Source organism: Styela clava, chromosome 2 (genome assembly GCF_964204865.1).
Source record: "Styela clava chromosome 2, kaStyClav1.hap1.2, whole genome shotgun sequence".
In the NCBI taxonomy this organism is placed as follows: Eukaryota; Metazoa; Chordata; class Ascidiacea; order Stolidobranchia; family Styelidae; genus Styela; species Styela clava.
The window spans coordinates 20,814,200-20,835,567 of NC_135251.1; the positions used below are offsets into that span (position 1 = coordinate 20,814,200).

Here is a 21,368-nt window from a genome sequence, read left to right on the forward strand (position 1 = left end):
AAAGAAAATCGAGTTAGACGGTACGACACCTTCGTAAGTTAAATCGAAAGATGCACGGTGAAAGTAAACGTGCATAAACTTAACTGTGGAACGAGAATATATGAGTCGCCTGAATGTTACCGAAACTCTCCAAATGCAAGCTCCAACCTCCTTAATAACTAATCACGTCCCTACAAAATACGTTGTGCTGAAAATGAGCACTTAATATTCGCAAAGGGAATCTTATTTGAAGCCCAGCACATGAATAAAGCGGATGGGATGCAATCACAAAAGCCTATCGTGCAAATCGTAAAATGTATTTAAGAACAGTCGGACCCGCATAATGCGACGTCGATATTACAAAGCGGGAAATTTACTTAACGATTTCATGTGCCCTAGCTCGTAAAAAAGCTTTAGTGTGAAAAAGTAGTATAAAACCACAGATCTAACGTTTCTGGTCGCTCAATTTTTGCTTCGATGCGCTGCGTACTTTATTCTCATCTGTATAGTTGCAATACAGTAAAGTAAAATGTCTGACAACTTTGAACACATAAAAGAGCCATTGGCAAAGATAACGGATCAAACATACGGATCCAAGAAGTTGGTCGAGTTCACAAAAAATGAATTTTTGCCCAGGCAAGTTTTTAAAGTCGGCGACAATGTATATTCGGCAGTTGGTTGGGCGCTTGCAAACTCGATCATGATCGAAGGTAAGTTCCTATATATTGTTAGTAACATGTCTAAGTATTTATGCTTTAATTTATACATTTCTTAAATTGTGAATATCCGAAATAATCCAGTATGTGATTCAGACTTTGCTGCAAGTTTAGGTCGATAACTCTTCACGTCACGTTTAGGGGTAATATATAAGAATTTGCAATTACTTTATGTTAATTTATTACAATTCTTTGTGTGGATGCCCTTTTTAGGAACTATATATCCCAGCGGTTCCCAAACTTTTGTTCGTGCAGCGCCAATTTATCAGAAAAAAAAATTGGGGCGCACCCAAACGAAATAAAAATTGCTGCCTTTGAATAAAACTCAATTTTGTGATCGTTGATGTGTACTTTATGCCTTTTAAAGTTTGTAAACATGTATGCCTATAAGGAATAAAGGCAAAGGGTAAACTCTATTTTCTCATCTCTGCCCAATTTTCTTTTGGATTACTAAAAAATCACTCATGATCGATAAACTCAGTTCAGAAATAAATAAACTGCAGCTCGCGATTGCAGCAAGTAGTGTCTATCTCCATTGTTACGTAACAATAGATGCAGACCCTACGTAACAGAAAGTAAACGAGATAGGAAGTTAAAATGAATTTATTGATTCATATGCACGTTATTTTAAATAGACAACAACGTCATAATAAATATAATATGTAAAATTTTCAATCGTATATTAGTTATGTTTAACACAATTCTGTTAGGGCGCACTTAGCAAATCACACCCGTTGGGAACGCTGTTATATACCACTATCAGTCCCCACCAATTGACAATGGCTAAGAATTGAAGTTCCATTTGAAATGTGTTTCGCTAATTATAAGGCGCTATGTTTCGAATTTGTGTTCCAAGTCCATTAGAAAATATGAAGCATTTATCATACATCAAACCACATTTTTCAAAAACAGGCAAGGATGGTATCATCATAATAGATACGACGGAAAGTATGCAGAGCATGCAAGAAATAATGGTTGAATTTAGAAAAATTACTTCGAAACCTGTGAAAGCAATCATTTACACTCATTTCCACGGAGGTAGGAAGATTTGCAATTAATGTTATCATGTTATTATTAACTTCAAATCTCAATGTAGCTTTAAAATAACCCTACTTCGAAATCAAACATCTGCATTTTAAATTATAGATCATCATATTGGAACACATTATGTTATCGATCGACAGAAAACTGAGTTCCCCGATATTAATATTGAAATATATGGACACGAAACAACAGCGGAATTATATTTTGATACAGGTGGGCATCTATAAATATAACTATCTGACATTGTATACTCATTCCTAACATGATAAAATTTTCAATATGATTAAAATCTCTCTTATTGCCTAATGAGTACTCCCGTAGTGTGTGTACCAGGTAAGGGTTAGGCCATAATTTTATTCCGATTTTTCTTCTTTTAGTTCTAGTACGAGTTCGGGGACTGTCTGTGTTAGCCAAGTGAATATACCCCCTGCCCATAGGTTTCAGTCCCTTTACACAACCCAATCTACAATAGGCGAACAAAATTAGTTACCTCCGTATTGGTTGGTACACACACACTCCTGGAGCGCCACCTCATCTACTTCTACGACTTCAATTTCATCAAAAAAAAATCATGTATGAATTAATCTTCCAGTGCTGACAAGGGAAATTGGACATGCAAGATCAACAAGACAATTTGCGATATTGCACAACGATGTACCGAATACTGGAAAAGGCATTGGGCCTTTTGGATCTCACCATCCACAAGATGGACTTAATATTTACATGCCAACTAGAACGTTTTCTGACAAAGCTAAATACAATGTTGCAGGTAGATATGTCTAATAACTCTAATGCATGGTATAAAAACTTTTTTTAGATTTGTCTAAAAACATATATATCTGATATGACACTGGGCTGTAAATCGGAAGTTCTGTTCATGGCTTCCATCACTTATTTTTAACCATATTTCATGAGATGCTCCACATATCTGCTCCAGACAAGGCTCTAAGCCAGTTTGGTCAACTTTTTCTACGAACTAATATGAATTATGATATTGATCATTTCTGTAATTCCTTTTTTTTCTATCTGACAAGAGTAATGATGTATCAATATATAAGTATTATAAATCAAAATCTAATTTCGATTACAACCAGTGGTGGGATTTAGCCGGTTCGCACCGGTTCTATAGAACTGTCTCACGGAATTTTATAAGATCAGCGAACCGGTTGGCATTACTGGTTACTGCCAATGACTTTTCGTAACAGAACCGGCTGAAAAATATGACTTTTGTGATCGAACCGGCTGACAAAAAATTTGATTTCCACCACTGATTACAATACATTGATTAGGTAGGCCGTAGGGTGGTCAACGATGATAGTCGTAAAAGTGCGACTATAAAGAATTGTTTGCGTGTGACTATTTCGCAAAGGGGACACTCTATAATCTACGAAATGTAAAATATTTCTACTTCCATTATGTCAACGATGCCAATTCACTCATCCCAATATTCATGTCGAAACCCGTTGGTGTTTAAGCTAACAGCGTACATAATTTATGAATGTAGCTCACGAAAATTGATTAAGCTAAATTTTTTTTACGTGTCAGGCATCGAATTTGAACTCATACACACACCTGGAGAAACCCCTGATCAAATCACAGTATGGCTGCCAAAGGAAGAAGTTGCAATGCCGGGTGACAACATTTATAAAACCTTTCCTAATCTATATGCAATCAGAGGCTCGCCTCCGCGAAATGTGAGAATGTGGTATCAAAGTCTAGACAAAACCAGAGTTCTGAAGGCGAAATATCTTGTGGGATCCCATACCAGACCAGTTATCGGAAAAGATGAAGTTTATGAAACCTTGACGGTGTACAGAGATGCAATAAAATACATTCATGACCAAACATTACGGCTCATCAACAAAGGCTATTATCCTGGGCAAATTGTTGCTAATGTCAAACTACCCGACTTAGTCGCTCAACATCCGTTCTTGCAAGAACACTACGGCACTGTCGCATGGTCCGTGAAAAGCGTTTTCAATGATTACCTTGGGTGGTTCAGTGGAAATCCGCAAGATTTGCACCCGATGACTGAAAATGAGCGTGCTACACGGATGGCTAGGTTAATAACGTATGCTCAAAGTCAACAAATCTGCGCGGCGGAAGTAATGCTACGTGAAGCTGAAATATCTCACAAAAAATCGTATGAGCATTATTTGTCAAAGGGGAAGTATCTTGTGACTGAAGACAAATGGGCTTTGGAACTAGTTGATACCGTACTTCAGCTCGGTAGCTTAGAAGAAGCTCTCAGCAACACAGCTCGACAAGTGAAAATAAGTGCACTTAGAGCACTAGGCGTTGAAGAAATAAGCGCAAATGGCAGAAATTATTACTTGACCTGTGCATTGGAATTAGAATCGAACATTTCGCTGGATCAAACGAAAAAGGCCATCTCCATAACAATAAAAAGGACCCCCATTGAGAAAGTCCTTGAAATGTTAAGTCTCAAAGTAAAAGGTTTGGAATGTCAGCATCAAAAATATACGATTGGTCTCACATTTTTAGATCTGGATAAAGATTTCATATTGACCCTACGGAATAGTGTATGTGACGTCATTGAAGCAGGTACGGAAGATGAAAATCCACAAGTCCGGCTGACAATGAGGTCTGATGTGTACAAATCAATAATGAATGAAAACAAAAATTGGGAGGAAGAAGTCAAGGCTGGAAACGTTACAGTGGCGAGCGGAGCATTGGAAACCTACATGAAATTTTTAAAATGCTTCGACCCCCTCAACTATGATTGATACTTTGAGATTGGAAAACACAACAAACAATTTTTATAATTTCTCTATGAAGTGGAAAAATATGATCTAATAACAGAATCCATCACCGCATACTATTCATATATATAACCTCTAATTACTGAAGACTAAGTGATATTGGCATGAATTCATATCATACCCTTTTGAATTCGATCATACAACGCGATTCATCATATAAGATTATGTTTAATTTGTGGATAACATCATTCAATCATTAGAAAGTATATTATCAGATCAGTAACAAGAGAGCTATGCTCAAATATATGGACACGTAGCGCCACCTAATGGCAATAATTTTGATGACGTCATAGCAACAACAAAAAAAGTAATAGCCTTCTGAAGAAAATTTTTAACTTTAACCACTGAAAGTTTCAAAGCAATTGGTCCAGTAACCAAAGAGAAAAGCGACTTTTTAAAAACTTGTCAAAGAACAAGAACATAATATTGAAACGATCGCTATGTCCACTACGTGTCCAAAAATAATATCTTGACTCGTATATATATTAAGAGCATTCTAATTTGAAAATGAATCGAGATTTATCGAATGAAATTAAGTTTACCTTGATGTTTGAATATTAAAAGCTTGATTGTACAATAGCCTATATTGAACAAGTTACATTTTATCAGATATGTTGTTGTTTTCGCATTCACCTTAAAGTAGTAAGTAACCCGAACAGTTTGGGGCTTGGGCCGCGAAACATTTACAAATGTACCATACATTTTCGATTAGATCGGGAAATCGTGGCATTATCATGACGTATCAACAATTATGAAACAATGTAAACAATTCATAATTTAGGTACGCCCCCACATGTTGGAAAGTGTAAGTATGCTACTGGGCAGATAAATATTTTGTTGAATTCGGTTGACATTAACAAAGACGCCGGTTTCTGTGGTTCTCATTTTTATGTCCAATAAGTTACATTTGAAACAATAAATAAACCAGGTTTCGATTTTTGTAAGTCACAAAATGAAAATGGATAACTTTGGAAAAAGAAAAGGTAACGAAATAAATGAAAAAAGGGAAGGCTCGAAAAGTTGTAATGAGAAAATATGAATCTGATTACATCAAATATGGTTTCATTGAGGCAGGAAATGATTTTGAGCCAAAAGCATAATGTGTTGAGTGTTATTGTTACTTTGCGTGTGAACTTGTCTCCTATCAAGCCTCGACTCGATCTAATAATATCCAATATGCAAGCTCAAGTTTCGCATAAATAGTAGATTTCATGATTGTGGATACATTGTTTCTTTTCTCATTCATTAACATCTCATTGCGGGTCGCACAAAAACGCCAATAAAGGTGGGTCGCGAACTGAAAAAGTTTGCGAAGCACTGGTCTAGTCTCGATAACAGTCTTGGGACGACGAAATGACCATCGAGTTATTTGATTTATACTTAAATTCTGGAAACACAACTAAAAACTGACAAGTAGCATGCAAAACCACGAAAAATTGGTAATATAAACCATGCCTGAAAATTTTTCTGAGTGATAACTGGCAAAAGTGTCTCAGTGGAAAACATCCATAGGATTTTTAAATTTAGTTGTATTTCTACTAAAATTCATAACAAACATTGTAATGTAAGTGAGGTGACAGGCGTTCTCAATGTCGTTGAGATTAGTCGATGAAAATGATTTACATAATGCAGGAATTACCGGGAACAATAAGCCTGGCACGTATTCAAATAATTTCACTTTATTTGCATGTTATTAGGAAAACTCTTTCAAGTCCCCACTCGGAATCCTCTTCGTCCACTTTATCCCAAGTAAAATATTCGCCGAAAAGTTCGGTCATGTCCGCATCCGTAATATCGAATGGGTTATTGATCCAAGTTCTCTTTTCGCCAAAATACATTGCACTCAGCATGTATTTTGCTTGTTTGTCTAAGACTGACCGCATAATTTCGACGTATGGTTTTCTTGAGGCAAGCTCAATTGTATTCAAGCTTGCCGAATCCCACACCGCGTCGAACAGTCCACCAGCGATATCCGAATTGAATTTAAAATAATCTCCTTCATATATAACTACATTCGCAGTTTTTCCGGTATACACTCGAAAACTGTGATCTTTTGTTGAAACCGATTTTTCGAATTCCACTGAATTTTCCTCAAAAAATTCCAAAATGGCGTGTTCAGAACATTCTAATCCAACCACTTCGTACCCTTCGTCAATCAACCACTTTATATCTGGTGACTTTCCGCACAATGGAAGAAATATTCTCTTTCGAATGGCGTTTGGTAAAAGAGATTTGATGTGCTTTCTAAGCATTGGGCTGGCCTGATCAAATGGATTGTCTTCGTCGCCATGTTCGCAAATATCACCGCCTTTGCTACCTTTACTTTTAGAACGTTCGTAATCCTTTTTCCACCATTCATTCCACTGATCTATGGTTAACAACTTGTGATCTTCCGATTCTGCCATTCCTGCTGTTTGTAACAAACGGTATATATTATGAAACAACGCTTGAATACGGATACGGGCATACGAATCGCTGGTCAAAATATAGTCACTTTGGTCAAAACATAGTTTGCTGATCGAATCTTCCATTGATTACTAGGCGCTGTTCCTCTGTAAAGTCATGTTAAATATATCTGTATAAAATATGTAGGAAAATGATTGTTTAAGTTAATGTATATATTTAAAACATGTGGTCCACAAGTGATAAACTTCTCATAGAAAACTAGGTCGAAAAGGAGTTGGAAATTTGATCTGAGAATTTACATTGGGAACACATTTCTTCGCATGACGGCGTAGCGCTCGAGTGAACGCAAGCCGGCTATTAGGTTTCTGAACCCGCATCACATCACGTATTGCTCCAGGCGTGCACCGCAGTTTTAGCGTTTGCAAATTTGCACATTCAATATGATCAAACGAAAAGCGCCAACAGATAATCCTAATTCTGGAATTACAGATTTTTTGACAGGTAACGTTGTCATACGGTAAGCTTTTGGTGAATTGAGTTGCTAGTCGAATGGAGAAATTAGATGAAATCGCAAATGCTGAAATGCGAGTTACCTAGCATAGGCTATAACGAGCATAATTCTGCGATGGTTTTGTTTTTGATAAGAGTGTAAGAACGATGAAATAAGCCAGATAAATGAATAACTGAACCAGGTATTTCAAAAACCCCATTCTGCGATGACATTCGAGGCTAAATAGCGTCTTGGGGTTTTCCTCAGTGCACATTTTTTAATCCATCAGATTCTGAGATAAGCTAGCCTCGAATAATGAATAATTAACAATTGGATAATCATTAAAAATTGATTGTTGGGTTACTCCGCTTAATTACAAAGAAATCAGACCTAGACTATAATTTTTTCTGTTCAGTCTGAACCTTCAACCAACACTTTGTTGACGTTTAAAGTTTTTTGTTGTCACTTTTTGCTATTGGTAATTCAGTGCTGGATTTTTTGTCAGTCATTCAAATTGTGAATTAATTATGAACTATTATAATACCTTCACCTTCTTTTTTGATTTCAGAACTTGCTGATTATGAGAAAAATGTCAACAGATCATTTCATAAATCAAATGCATATCGGAAAGCAGCAAGTGCCATATCAAAATGTAACGAACCAATAAAAAAGGGATCAGATGCTCGGAAACTGGTCAGAAAAATTTTGTACCACAATCTAAGAAAATAGACGACTAGGCCTATAGGCTAATAAAACGTTATTAACGTTGGTACGAAAATTACCCAAAGTTTATTTTTTGCATGAATCAAACCATTTCGTCGTTTTATAAATTTCATATGACAATTCTGAAATAAATTTTTTTTAATATATAAAAGGTTCGAGGTGTTTATTTATAATATGTATTATTTGCAGGAAGGCGTGGGTGCAAAAATCGCTGAAAAAATTGATGAATTCCTTACCACTGGAAAACTTCGCAAGATTGAGAAAATTAGATCAGATGAAACATCTCAAGCAATATCCCTTCTCACAAGAGTATCAGGAATTGGGTTAGTAGACCTATTTCAATTTTTTAAGAAAAAATAAACTTTTGTTGGGAAATGTAATCGTATAAGTTCAGGGTAGTATTATTTTAATTGCTATTTAGAAAAGTTTCCCTAACATTTCAATCGGTTTCAAGTCGAAACAACCCGTGTTTTTTATTAAAGCCTGTAAGAATCTATTTAAACATAGCTTGCATCTTTAATTGTACTCTGCCTTTTGCCCATTACTTTATATCTTTCTAATTTTGAGTGTTTTTTTATTATTCTCCATTTACTTTAACTGAACAACTTATCGATAACCTTTATTTTCTAACAAAACTATAGTCCTGCCGCTGCGAGGAAATTGGTTGATGAAGGTCTGACAACGCTTGAACTTTTACGAGAAAATATAAGTAAACTAACACATCATCAACAAATTGGACTCAAGTAAGTCTGCTTAGAAATTGTTCAGTTACCCTAGTTCTTTTGATTATTGTTTAAATCCAGTACAGAGTTTGTTACTTAGCTTCAATTTAGGTTTAAAAAGTAACTGAATGTAAGAGATTGTAATATGTAAGTAATAATTGTAATCGAACAAGGAAATGTAATTAATTGAATTTCTTGATCCATTGTTTCTCACACACACACACACACACGGTGATATTTTTTGTTGGTGTTTATTTGATGACCTATTTTGGAAATAAGTTTAGAAGCAACTTTTTTTACTAGGACATGTGTGAACCGATATCAGAGTTTTTGTTTTACGAGGTTAACATTGTTTTGAACCAGGCTATATTGGCTTTTTGTAATATTAAGGAGGTCGATTGAACTGACTGCCAAAATTGTTGTTTTATTTAAACATGTCTATGATATCATTGTTCCTCATTAAATGTACATGAACTCTTCGTTCAAGGTACTTTGAAGATTTCGAAAAAAGAATTCCAAGAGCGGAGATGGAAGTACTTGAAGTATGCTATTCCATATTTCCAAACTTTCTGTATCAGATTCTCAGTTTTATTATATCTCTACATTTAAATTAAACATTTTTCTTTCTTGTGATTCACACACATGCTGTTGTCGGTCAGAATCTGGCCGAGCAAAAACCACGTTTTGCAGCCAATTTTTAGGTTAGAGTATTGGACACAGTAAATTGACAATTCCTGCCTGCTTGATTTGTTATTGAAATTTATTATTAAACATAAACTACAATTTAGAACCAACAGCCTTAGCAGAGATACCTATATACTGTATATACATGCCGAAAGGTCACCCCACCGTATAGGTCGTGCTATTAGTTTTGTGTTAAAAAAGTTTAATTTAGAGTTGACTCGCACATGAGTCGCACTGAAAATCTAGGGATTTAAAAGCCCTTTCCCTAGCTTTTTTGCATAGATAACTTCCTATTTTGTTTTTTTTGTAGGGCATAATATATTCAAAATATGTTTACTTGCAATTGCAATAGCCGAAAATTTTCAATTTTGTTCCGACTTGGTGGCGATTTGCACTTGTGTCAAGCAGATTAGTCGCACCTTATAAGAAAATAATTGCGTCTTATCTGCGAGTATGTACGGTAGTCATTTACTAGCACTGTTTCGGCTATAGTTTTATATTGAAGGTTAAATGAAAAATAGTTCTAGTAATCTATCTAGTCAATAATCTGTTGAATAATTCTATTATTATTTTTAGAAAGTAGTCAATGAAAGAATACAAGAATTGGATAAAGAATACAGAAGTCAAGTATGTGGAAGTTACAGACGTGGGGCATCATCTAGTGGTGATATTGACGTGTTACTTACTCATTCCTCGTTTTCTTCAACCGATAAGCAGAAAAGGGTGAGTTTTGCAACAAGAAGATGATAGAAACGCTATATTATGCTATCTAATCACGATGAATGCTTTTGTATTGAGCCATTTGAGCTGCTCCTGTCTTGATTTATTTGTGGAAACATGCTTGGTTCTTTCAATTTTCACTGCCTCAACAAATAACTCTGCATAGTGCATACCATTTAAATTCTGATGTTATGGTGACACAGGAGGGTTTACTTGATTTAGCCTATTGAAATTTTTTTTTGCCTACGAATTTCGCAACTTTAATTCATTTCTAATTTGAAAAGTCAGATCAGTAAAAATTTCTATGTTATTACAGAAGTAAAATCACACTTAATCAATTCATAATATGACAAGTTGCCGAAGTGGGGCTTAATGGTAATATAAATGGTAACTATTAGCGACATTGTCATTTTTTCTCAGAAGCACATCTCTCTAAATTTAGTTTTCACTTTTGATTATCAGGGTGATTTGCTGGAAAAAGTTGTAACGGATCTTCAAAGCATAAACTTTGTCACGGATATACTTTCAATGGGACAGACAAAATTTATGGTAAGTGGTTTAGATAACAAATTACATATTTTATTTGGATATAATTAGCAATCAAATAGTTCTCATGGGATTCAAGTACATTCTCAAAAAACTATTCAGACAAATTGGTACTAAAGTGACCAAATTTTGCTAACACATGAGAGAAGCCTGTATTACCACTGACAAACTGTTTAAAGTGGGTTAGTGTGTGTCAAGACTCCTGAATTACATCTGTAGTTAGTTATCTTTATTTTAGCTACAACATCCTTTTGCATTATAAGCCTGGGTTATCTCATTTAACCCCAACTGATTATTAAATATTTATTTTTGTCACCTTTTTCTCATTCTGACATGTTAAAATTTTACTGTGGAGTTTTAAATCTTGAGTTTTAAAACTTAAATATGGTTCGAACTAGATTTAAAAACTTTCTCTGCTTATAATAAATTTTCATAGAAGGAAGTTGCCAGTATCATGGAAAATGGTGAGTTACACCATGTATAAAATCATGGTTACCTTACAAGTCTGCATATTTTATTACTAACAGGGGGTTTGCTGCTGGGAGGACTTCAAGTCACTTGATGAATCTGGGGATTCCCATTCAACATTTCGAAGAATTGATATAAGGTTAGTCTGGTTTAAAAAGCACAGCATAATAGTAAATATACTATATATATCACACTATTAAACAATACAAATTTATTTAGTAAATTTATTGTGTTGAGTTTTTCCACAAAACTATTTTCATACATTTTTGTTCTTGGTGTGAATATTTCAAATTTTATAAACGCTAATTAAGGTGCTGTTTTGTGATGAAAAGTATCTAGAATACAACATGTGTAGAAGTTGTTAATAAGCATTGTTGATTCTGAACTGAATAAATATAATTTTAAACAGGTTGGTACCTCAAGATCAGTTTCCCTGTGCAATGTTGTATTTCACCGGGAGCGATTTATTCAACAAAAGGATGCGAACATTAGCGTTAGAAAAAGGATTCACAATAAATGAGTATTCAATACGTCCTCAAGGTTCAACTGGTAAGAATCATTTTATTCTGACAACTGTGGATGGCTGATTAAATTTGTAGAATGCTAAATGTAGGATAGATCCCTTAAGTGAAGTAAGATCAAATTCACTTTGAAACAAGAAAACTGATCTTTGTGTTAAGTTACAGTTGACCACTGAGGTGCCAAGCACTAATGAGACTAAATTATTGTAGTGTACAATTGGGTACTCCTGTTGTGTGTGTACCGAGTTAGGGTTAGGACATACTTTTATTTTGATTTTAGTTCTATTACGAGTTCGGGGACTGTCTGTGTTAGCCAAGTGAATGTATCCCCTGTCCATAAGTTTCAGTTCCTTTGTACAACTTGGTGTTGAGAAGGCAGACCAAATTAGATAACCTCCATATTGGTACACATCTGGAACACCTCGAACTGTGCATTAGTGAATAATACAGATTTACGTGATACTAGAAGTGGTTCATGTAAATGCAATCAGGAAAAATTCGACCGGTATTGCTGAAATATTCACCATTCAAATAGAAGATCATTATTTTTTTACATTTTATAAAAAATATCCATTTTGGCGTTATTTTATTTGTTTTGATAGATTTTGTTCCAATAATTAAAAATGCCATTTACAAGTAGTAATTTGTCAACATTCCTTATCTTGTATTGCACTTACTATCATTCAGAGTTGTATCTTGACTGGAAGACAATATCAAACATTTTTGAACACAAATAATATTTGTGTTGATCTATTCAGGTATACCTGGTGAACCTCTTCCTGTCTCATGTGAAGAAGATATATTTGATTACATCGATATGCCTTATGTTGAACCAAGCAAACGAAGTGAATAAATATGATGATTCGTTCAGATTTGTCAATTATCTCATGTCTTCTGCTTGAAGATGAAATATTCTGAGGTGCTATCCACTGGGCGAGTAGTCATGCATCCTGATTCCATGATTACCTCTTCAGAGCATTTAATTTCTGGTTTTAAATGTTCTTGAATGATTTGATCTTTGACTTTTTATGCATATATAGTTAACGATGAAAAAATCGCTTTGTTTAACTACAGTATGCAATGTATTCATACCTTTTTTATTATTTTTTGTGTTGCATCATTGTATTCTACGGTACTTGTGTTGAGAATAAAATGTGCATCATACCTTTAACATGATGGAAATAATTATGGGAGCAATGGTTATTAACTGTTGAAGGTGTGTGCTCACAGATATAATTTTGATTTTGAACAAAATTGGATTGAATGACAAATCTTAGTGATGAGTGATTAGTTTTTACTTTCCCATAATTTGATGGTAGTCAGGCAAGGTGACGTCATTCGCTATATGACTTTGTTTGCATTACCTTGGGCCTTCTTTGGTACTCCTGAAGTATGTGCACCAAGATGTCGCACAACCTGAGCCCTAATCTGGTACACAACCTGAGTTTAGGTTGTGCGCCATCGTGGTGCGCATACTTCAGGTCTCCTGTGTAGTCGTTCTTGAATTTTGTCGTGTTTCGCGTGAATGGGTCTTCTATTTTTAATCGCTTGTATCGTTGTTCTCGGGTCTTGGGCCACCCTGTTTGTGCTGGACTGGGTATTGTGTAGAGATGTACCGATACCACTTTTGTCGCCGATACCGATCCGATACCAGCTAAAAAACGCCGATACCGATACACCGATACTACAAAAGGCCGATATTACCGATACTGTGTAGTGCAGACGGGTTAAAACAATGGTCTTTGAGCGTTGTTTATAGTACACAATATTTCAGATCGAAAAAAAAGATATATATGTCGCATAATATGAAATTAATGATTGGTATCCATATGCTTTAACTGATTAAGATACATTGTACAGTAACGCTAGTAATCTCGATGTTCAATTGAAACTCATAAGCCGGGATGTCCAATATGAATTTAATGTTAATATCGTGACCTTCAAAAATCGTTATTCGTGTTTAAAAGAATATCGAATATCACCCACACATTCTAGAGCCGCCGTCCTACGATCAAATTAAAAGCATTTTTCAAATATTTCATTTCGTCGCTAATCGTAATCGTCGACGCAATAAGTAAGTCAAAGCCAACATGAAAGAATATCAATCAGCACCGACCAAAAGAAGGCCTACCAATAACCGTCGAGGACGTTTTTTTACTTTACTATTTTATAATATTATACAATTGCTATCATATATTTTGTGATAGTCTAGGGCTAGGCGGTCATGTCAATATATCTATATAATTAATACCTGCGTAGAGGGATAATTGTGTCGGAATTTAGTTTATTGATGTCGACGGACTAAATGACACTCGTACTTGACGACAAACAGTCAAAATTTATACCCGTGCCAAAAGTCCATGTGCCGTTAATAAGGACCCCAATTCCACTGTATGATTTAAAACTGGGCGTCTAATTGCTTTTTGTTATGTGCCGTGTTGATATATTTCTTCATAAATACTATGTAATATTAAAAATTTCAATATAAAAATTTGACAGCGAAAATAGCCAAATTAGTTGAGCTAATTTGGCTGATAAATAGCTAAAAACACGTGAATCCTATTCTCTCGCGGGGGTGGGGACATGTATGGCTCATAGCTCACGATCTCTCCAGACGAAAAATAAATTAAAAAGTAGTATTCCAACTTATCTTTAAAACATTCTGGACCATATCAAAAAGGTAAATATATCGGAAATATCGGCCTTAATCTCACCGATACCGATACATGGCCGATACCGTAAAAAATGGCCGATATTGCCGATACCCGATACCGATACATCGGTACATCTCTAGTATTGTGCGTCACGTTTTCTGACACCACGATTATTGTCGTATTCTATTTTATTACGCGTTTGAGCTCCTTAAATGGCTTTTAAATTCAAGTTATTATCAAATTTACGTGGTTGAATGTTCGTATTATTCCTGCGACTAAAAATTGAGCATTATAACACAAGGATCGATGATTGACTGACAGCCGTCATAATACATTTGATGGAGATTTGGAAATATTTATAATGACGACCTAATGCATTTCGATGGAGCATTTCTAGAGCGTCACAAGGAATTTTTCGCGTTGGGCCAAATATTAAGCCATCTCATAACTTTATCATGATGAATTTTAAATTATTGAATGCCCGTGGACGCCTCGAGTACATCACTGAGCAGCACAGCCTTGATAGTGAGAACCACTGCTGGAGGCTAACTTTGTGACCCATTTAGGTATATATTTACTAACGTTAAACGTAGCCGGATGATGGCGACCCTTGTGAATTTTAGAAATGGGGCGATTCAGGTATATGCTGGATTCAGCGAATCCGACTTATTGGTCATGAATCGAATTTTCGGAGTCCGGGACGTCATAATAAAAGAGCTAAAAACACGTTGCCGAAATTATTGCAACAGTGATAGCTCGTCAAAGTATGCCGTACCTCGTGTCTTCTTGGCAAACATTGCCCTAAAGACCTGTTGGACTATTTAGTAGTGTATTCGTCCTCTTGTTTTTGGTCACAATACAAGAGCGAGTGTCGTGAGTTAACAGCTTCAGTTGGTGACCGTACATTTGAACCCACGTACATTTGAACCCATGTCTTTATCCACGGGTTCAATCAATATGCAGGTGCTGAAACCCATGGGTTAGGGTTAGTATGGGTTCAACAATCCGTACAACGAAAAAATTTCCATAGGTGCAATAGTATGCAGGTGCAATTGTCATGGGTTCAAATGTACGTGGGTTCAAATGTAATGGAACCGCTTCAGTTGTGAGCTGACTTTCACAATGTATTTATTGTTGAAACATGATAGTATGATAAGGCCATAAAATTATTTTAACAATATTCAACTCTCAATGTTCGAAATTAATAAGACTGAGCGAAAGTCGGACTTGATCTAGTCCTAGGGAACGATAGATTACGGTATTGAGTTTGATAAAACGGTAGTGACTCGGATCATTTGGTATTTCAATTCACGTTAAAGGCTGGAATCATCGCCGAAAGATCTAGAAAACCTAGGATAGTCCGGGCACCGTTACCATGACAGCACAGGTAGCTGTTCCACAGTTCCAACTTCGGGATACCGTATGACTTTCGGGTAATTGCTGGTCAAATATTTTGTTTTGGACTTCGTCGACATATATTTGAGCGTATGGCATGAAACATTCGTTTGCCTAAGTCTGGAATTATATCTTATCCGTGATATCAGTTAGCGGTCAAAATTGTTTGAGTAACGCCTTTTTGAAGCATTGACGTTGCGACTACTTAAACATTTAAAGACTGACGCTTCTTAACAGTACTTGAGTTACGGCGAAATGCCACTTGAAAATTTAACGACTGGCGATTTTTAACAGTATTGAAGTTACGGTGAAATGCCATTCAAACATTTAACGACTGACGCTTTTTAACAATACCAATAGTAGGCGTCAGTCGTTGAATGTGTAAGTAGCATTTCACCGTAACTTCAATACTGTTAAAAACAGACAGTCGGTAAATGTTTTAGGTATAATTTCACCGTAACATCATTGTTTAAGTGGCCGCCTCATATGTCGTAGCCTACTTAGGGTATCTCATCGTCTAAATCCGCCCTACTTATAGTACATTCACATAATTGTATTGATGTTTACCTATACATATGCTTACCATTAGTCCCGTTTTAGGCTGGACAGTCCCACTTTTCAACGTCTTGTCCCGGCGTCCCGACCGATCAGCCAACCAGCTTTGGAGTTCAGCCAGTCAGCATAGTACACGAACATTGGCATGTTTAATTTGTTACGTGTAAGCCCCGTACGCCAAAAGGGTACTTAACGTTAACGTAAATCTTTTATATTTTTCAAACCGAAACCGATATTGAGACAGACAGCGCATGAACGCTCGATGACAATATGGTCAATGAAGTCAGCCGGGATGGTTTTAAATGTAGGCCCCTAATGTAAAATCGGTAAATTCAAAGTTGAAAAAATTACAGCTATGGTCTTTGTAGGCGTCCCGCTTTGAGGTCAGAAAAATATGGTGAGCCCACCTATACGGGGTTGTAGAGAAATTAACGGGCGATGGGGGAACCAACTCTCTAAAATCGGATGACCCCACAGTTCACTGAATATATTCGTGTATTCAGAATTTGATTCTGAAAAATATGCTCAAAGACGGGGCCCATATGGCGCCCGTCAAATATATTTTATTATGCACAAATGCGCACAAAATAATCGTGGGTTCACTATCGCGAGAATGCAAATGTTTGAAAGGACCTTTTCTATTGGTCATCAAAAAGCCCATGCTGGAAATATTGGAAGGCGATCATACTGCTTTATTTGTCAATATTGCCGCGCCGCCGTGGGCTATGGAATGATCCATAATTATCGGTAGTGTCGCTTGTAATCAAGAAGAATTACGTGCGCCTGACTGTAAGCAATTTTCTAAATACAGTACATTTTAAAGAACATACAATGGAGTTAGAGAACACGTTGCAGAATTAATCAAAAACTACGCTGCGTGGAAAAATTGATGTCCATGAACCGCTACTATGTAAAACTGCGATTAAAATGAACTTAATTACTGTACAAAGAAAATGAATTTGGTGTCAGATAATAGTTACTTAATTTGGAATGGAATATTTAAACTATGTGCATAATTTATCATAAGTATTACTCATATTGATGATATACTCTTACAGTTATTTTCCCTAGCGAACTCAGTCGGCAACTGCGCCTAGCATTTCATTATCAAGCTTTGATTCAAAGAGTGACTAAACGCTCGATCATTTCCTCACTCCGATGAAAAACGAGAATGTTTACGAGTAAAATGAGATCAACATGAGCCATTCAGCCGTGTTGTGAAAAAAGTTCGGAATGTCGACGTGTTTATTACGCGTGCTCGCATCAGTTGGCAACGTTTTAGTTACTTACATAGCTAGCAGTGGCTGAGTCTTCGCTATGTCCAGCTTACCTCCGCCCGTTTTGAAGCCGGAAATTCGGTACACGAAGCTTTTTATTAATAATGAATGGGTAGATTCGGTTAGTGGCAAAACCTTTTCCACTATTAATCCATGTACCGAGGAAAAAATATGCGATATCCAAGAAGGTGACAAGGCTGATGTTGACAAAGCCGTTGTTGCAGCAAGGAAAGCGTTCGAGCTCGGGTCGGAATGGCGTCGGATGGATGCTTCACAAAGGGGGCTGTTGATGTTTCGTCTCGCCGATTTGATTGAAAGGGATCGAGTGTACTTGGCGAGTTTAGAAACGCTCGACAATGGGAAGCCTTATTATATGTCTTACAATGCAGACCTCCACTTGACCATAAGTTGCTACAGATATTATGCGGGATGGGCGGACAAGAATCATGGAAAAGTAGTTCCCATGGACGGAGATTTTTTTGCTTACACCAGGCACGAACCCATTGGCGTTTGCGGACAAATTATTCCATGGAATTTCCCCTTATTGATGCAGGCTTGGAAATTAGCCCCAGCTTTAGCGGCGGGAAACACTGTGGTGATGAAAACAGCTGAACAAACACCGCTTACCGCATTGCATATTGCTGCATTGATCAAAGAAGCTGGATTTCCCGCCGGGGTGGTAAATATAATTTCAGGATATGGACCGACCGCTGGCGCTGCTATTTCTGAACACATGGATGTTGACAAGGTCGGATTCACTGGATCTACAGAAGTTGGCCATTTGATAATGCAGGCTGCCGGAAAATCGAATCTAAAACGGGTCACTCTCGAGCTTGGTGGAAAAAGTCCAATGATTGTTCTCGCTGATAGCGATCTCGATTTTGCGGTTGAAACTTGCCACTTTGGATTATTTTTTAACATGGGACAATGCTGTTGCGCCGGATCAAGAATTTACGTTGAAGAATCCGTTTACGACGAATTTGTAAAACGAAGTACCGAGCGTGCTAAAAAGCGAACAGTTGGAGATCCATATGACGAAAGCATCGAACAAGGCCCACAGATTGATCCTGAGCAATTCGCTAGGGTTACCCGCATGATTGAGGAGGGCAAGCAGTCGGGAGCTAAACTTATGTGTGGCGGCAAGAGATGGGGAACAAAGGGATTTTATGTTGAACCCACCGTTTTTGCAGATGTTCCCGACGACTCTTCAATTGGTACTGAAGAAATTTTTGGGCCTGTTCAGCAAATCATGAAATTCAAAACCATCGACGATGCTATAAAAAAAGCAAACACAACAAAATATGGATTGGCAGCGGCTGTGATAACGAAAGATCTCGACAGGGCGTTGACAATTGCAAACAGCGTCAGAGCAGGTACGGTGTGGGTGAATTCTCACAACACTTTTTCAGCGGCAATGCCGTTTGGTGGATATGGTATGTCTGGGCAAGGACGAGAACTTGGCGAATATGGTTTGGCAAACTACACTGAAGTTAAGACGGTCATGATTAAAATTTCCCAAAAGAATTCCTAATTGTACGTGGACGATGGCAAATCATTGCAAAACAATTGGAACAATATGTACCCTATATATATCCATTAACCTATATATAAGCATTAACAATATGTATATATATAAATCGATACAAATTGAAAGCTGTCACGGAATTTGTAGCAGCTATTTTGTTGAATTCTTGTTAATAAAAACTTAATTAAAAGTAAAACATCATGCATACAGTCTGTTCGAAGGAAATTGTTTTTTTGCAATCGTGCACAGCGCTGGAAAAATATGAATGCAAATTTTGCTGAACCCAAATCGTTTAATTAGTTTGTTGCAATTTGAATTTGGCGAGTCTTGACCCGCATTAATCATTTGAAACGTACGTGTTATTTTTTCTCATAGCATGTTAATAAAATTTCAATTGTTCACAGGAACAGGCATAGCTAATCCATTAATCATATAAAACTTGTTATTTCTGATTGTATGTTAATACGATTCAATTATTCACCGGTTGGCGTGACAACGTTGCTACTCGCCAGTAGGACTTATACCCGTCAATTCTGGTCATATGGCACATCCTGTGTTTCACACATATATCGCAAAATAAAATCATTTCTCATGAATAAAAATTAACTTTTTGTTATTATTGATGCACTATATTTGATGACATAAAGCGACCCATTTTTAGATAGGATAACATATGGGTTTTCTAGAACAGTGCTTCCCAACCTTTCTACCCTGACGTACCGGTAAAATTAAATGTACTCGCGGACCGGCAAAAAATTGAAAAGACCGGAACAGAAAAGAATAACACATATTTGCGTAATATAATGCAATGTCGGACACTCAATATGCTTCTATACAAAAGAAGTACGCTAAATACATTTCACACGAATAAAAACTATCAAATAATGTGCCGGCCAAAAATTGAAATGAGTGAAACATAAAATATTATCATATATTTGCGTAATGAAATGCAGGTCACTCATTATGCGCAAGAAAGGATCACATAAGACATTTCACATAAAAAACATGTACATGCCAAATCATGTACAAACACAATTAACTCTAGTGGGAATTTTGCTACTGTTCCGTTTCCAATTTGGATTGCAAACGAGGCTTCAAAGAAGTTTATGCAACACGTAGCTCTGCAGTGGCGTGCAGCCGATTTTTTTGCTTCGTTTTAATTAAAGCTAGTGATGAAAATGTGTTTTTTTGCATAACGAATAAGTAACTGGTTGAAAATACGGACAACAGTTTGATTGCTCGATTACCTAGCGATGGGTATTCGTTATCAAGAGATATACAAAATTGTGACAGTGATTCTTTTTTAAAATCTGGACTGTAAAGTAGAAATTGAATCACAATTTTAATCAAGCTTTTTCATTTTCATCGGGTTTATCATATTAAAACTTCTGCAGTTGATCGAAGCCTCAAGCGAAATAAATTTACATTATAATGACAAAGTCGTCGGTAACTTGGCACCAGGCTCAAAATCCTACTAAATACCGGAAAAGATCTCTGCGGTCCATGCTTTTTTGCGCGTCTCGCGCGTTCATATCTTACTGGAATATTATATTAATCTCAACTGTTTTTCTGGTATAAACACAGAAATATGCATAACGTTTTATATGGATGGTCATGTTAATCAGGAAAAGCACGCAGAATAGAAAGAGCACGCGTGCTGATTTTCGGGTTTTTGAATCCTGCGAGATTTGATGGAGCGCATTCGCGAAGAATAGCGCCGAAAAAGCAAAAGTGTGATTACTCGGCGCCGAGATGTCGCGAAAGACGTCACAATATGACGGCGGAAGAGTAATTACGTAATAAACCAACGCAACTCGTCTTCGGTAAAGCGATTGAGACGGCATGAAAACAACGAAATTTCTCGCGGACCGGCAAAAAAGCTTCGCGGACCGGCACCTGGGAACTACTGTTCTAAAACAGTAAACCTACTGAACAAAAGTTCGTAACAATGCAGTGAATGTGTATTCGCTCGAACTCTCTTGTCAATGATGTTATTTTTTTTAAGATATACTATTTATGTCGAAATGAAATAGCAGAGTTAAGGTGATTCTCAGTAGAGTTCAGACCGAAATATGAAAAGAGAAAGCATTTTTGTTGTTCTATAAACTTAATAATATTCTCAGAGGATAACAGTGTTATCATTGAATTAATTATGTAAAT

At 36.5% G+C, this 21,368-nt stretch overlaps 4 protein-coding genes across 4 annotated transcripts; 3 read left to right on the top strand and 1 right to left on the bottom strand.

Moving 5' to 3' along the window:
* Positions 1-462: 462 nt before the first annotated feature.
* Positions 463-5,098, top strand: LOC120336547 (linear primary-alkylsulfatase-like). Its single transcript, XM_039404244.2, has 5 exons — positions 463-689; positions 1,608-1,733; positions 1,842-1,952; positions 2,332-2,508; positions 3,285-5,098. The coding sequence occupies exons 1-5, from the start codon at positions 509-511 to the stop codon at positions 4,484-4,486; spliced, it is 1,797 nt and encodes a 598-aa protein (XP_039260178.2). The 5' UTR covers positions 463-508; the 3' UTR covers positions 4,487-5,098.
* Positions 5,099-6,033: 935 nt separating this feature from the next.
* LOC120336567 (putative thiopurine S-methyltransferase) lies at positions 6,034-7,053 on the bottom strand. Its single transcript, XM_039404266.2, has one exon. It carries the CDS (start codon positions 7,051-7,053, stop codon positions 6,202-6,204), a length of 852 nt encoding a protein of 283 aa, XP_039260200.2. The 3' UTR covers positions 6,034-6,201.
* Positions 7,054-7,289: 236 nt separating this feature from the next.
* Positions 7,290-12,987, top strand: LOC120336563 (DNA polymerase beta-like). Its single transcript, XM_039404262.2, has 10 exons — positions 7,290-7,429; positions 7,987-8,111; positions 8,331-8,464; positions 8,783-8,884; positions 9,351-9,405; positions 10,124-10,270; positions 10,730-10,816; positions 11,341-11,420; positions 11,691-11,830; positions 12,561-12,987. The coding sequence occupies exons 1-10, from the start codon at positions 7,369-7,371 to the stop codon at positions 12,653-12,655; spliced, it is 1,026 nt and encodes a 341-aa protein (XP_039260196.2). The 5' UTR covers positions 7,290-7,368; the 3' UTR covers positions 12,656-12,987.
* Positions 12,988-17,646: 4,659 nt separating this feature from the next.
* Positions 17,647-19,411, top strand: LOC120336551 (aldehyde dehydrogenase, mitochondrial-like). Its single transcript, XM_039404248.2, has one exon. The coding sequence runs from the start codon at positions 17,724-17,726 to the stop codon at positions 19,212-19,214; it is 1,491 nt and encodes a 496-aa protein (XP_039260182.2). The 5' UTR covers positions 17,647-17,723; the 3' UTR covers positions 19,215-19,411.
* The last annotated feature ends 1,957 nt before the right edge of the window (positions 19,412-21,368 follow it).

Bases quoted from the DNA above. Each gene is read 5' to 3' on its own strand.
- LOC120336547 (XM_039404244.2), top strand. From the start codon at position 509: ATGTCTGACAACTTTGAACACATAAAAGAGCCATTGGCAAAGATAACG. The intron at 1,734-1,841 runs GTAGGAAGATTT...TTTAAATTATAG, and splicing joins TTACACTCATTTCCACGGAG to ATCATCATATTGGAACACAT. The intron at 1,953-2,331 runs GTGGGCATCTAT...TTAATCTTCCAG, and splicing joins GGAATTATATTTTGATACAG to TGCTGACAAGGGAAATTGGA.
- LOC120336567 (XM_039404266.2), bottom strand. From the start codon at position 7,053: ATGGAAGATTCGATCAGCAAACTATGTTTTGACCAAAGTGACTATATT.
- LOC120336563 (XM_039404262.2), top strand. From the start codon at position 7,369: ATGATCAAACGAAAAGCGCCAACAGATAATCCTAATTCTGGAATTACA. The intron at 8,112-8,330 runs GTCAGAAAAATT...TATTATTTGCAG, and splicing joins GATCAGATGCTCGGAAACTG to GAAGGCGTGGGTGCAAAAAT. The intron at 8,465-8,782 runs GTTAGTAGACCT...ACAAAACTATAG, and splicing joins ACAAGAGTATCAGGAATTGG to TCCTGCCGCTGCGAGGAAAT.
- LOC120336551 (XM_039404248.2), top strand. From the start codon at position 17,724: ATGTCCAGCTTACCTCCGCCCGTTTTGAAGCCGGAAATTCGGTACACG.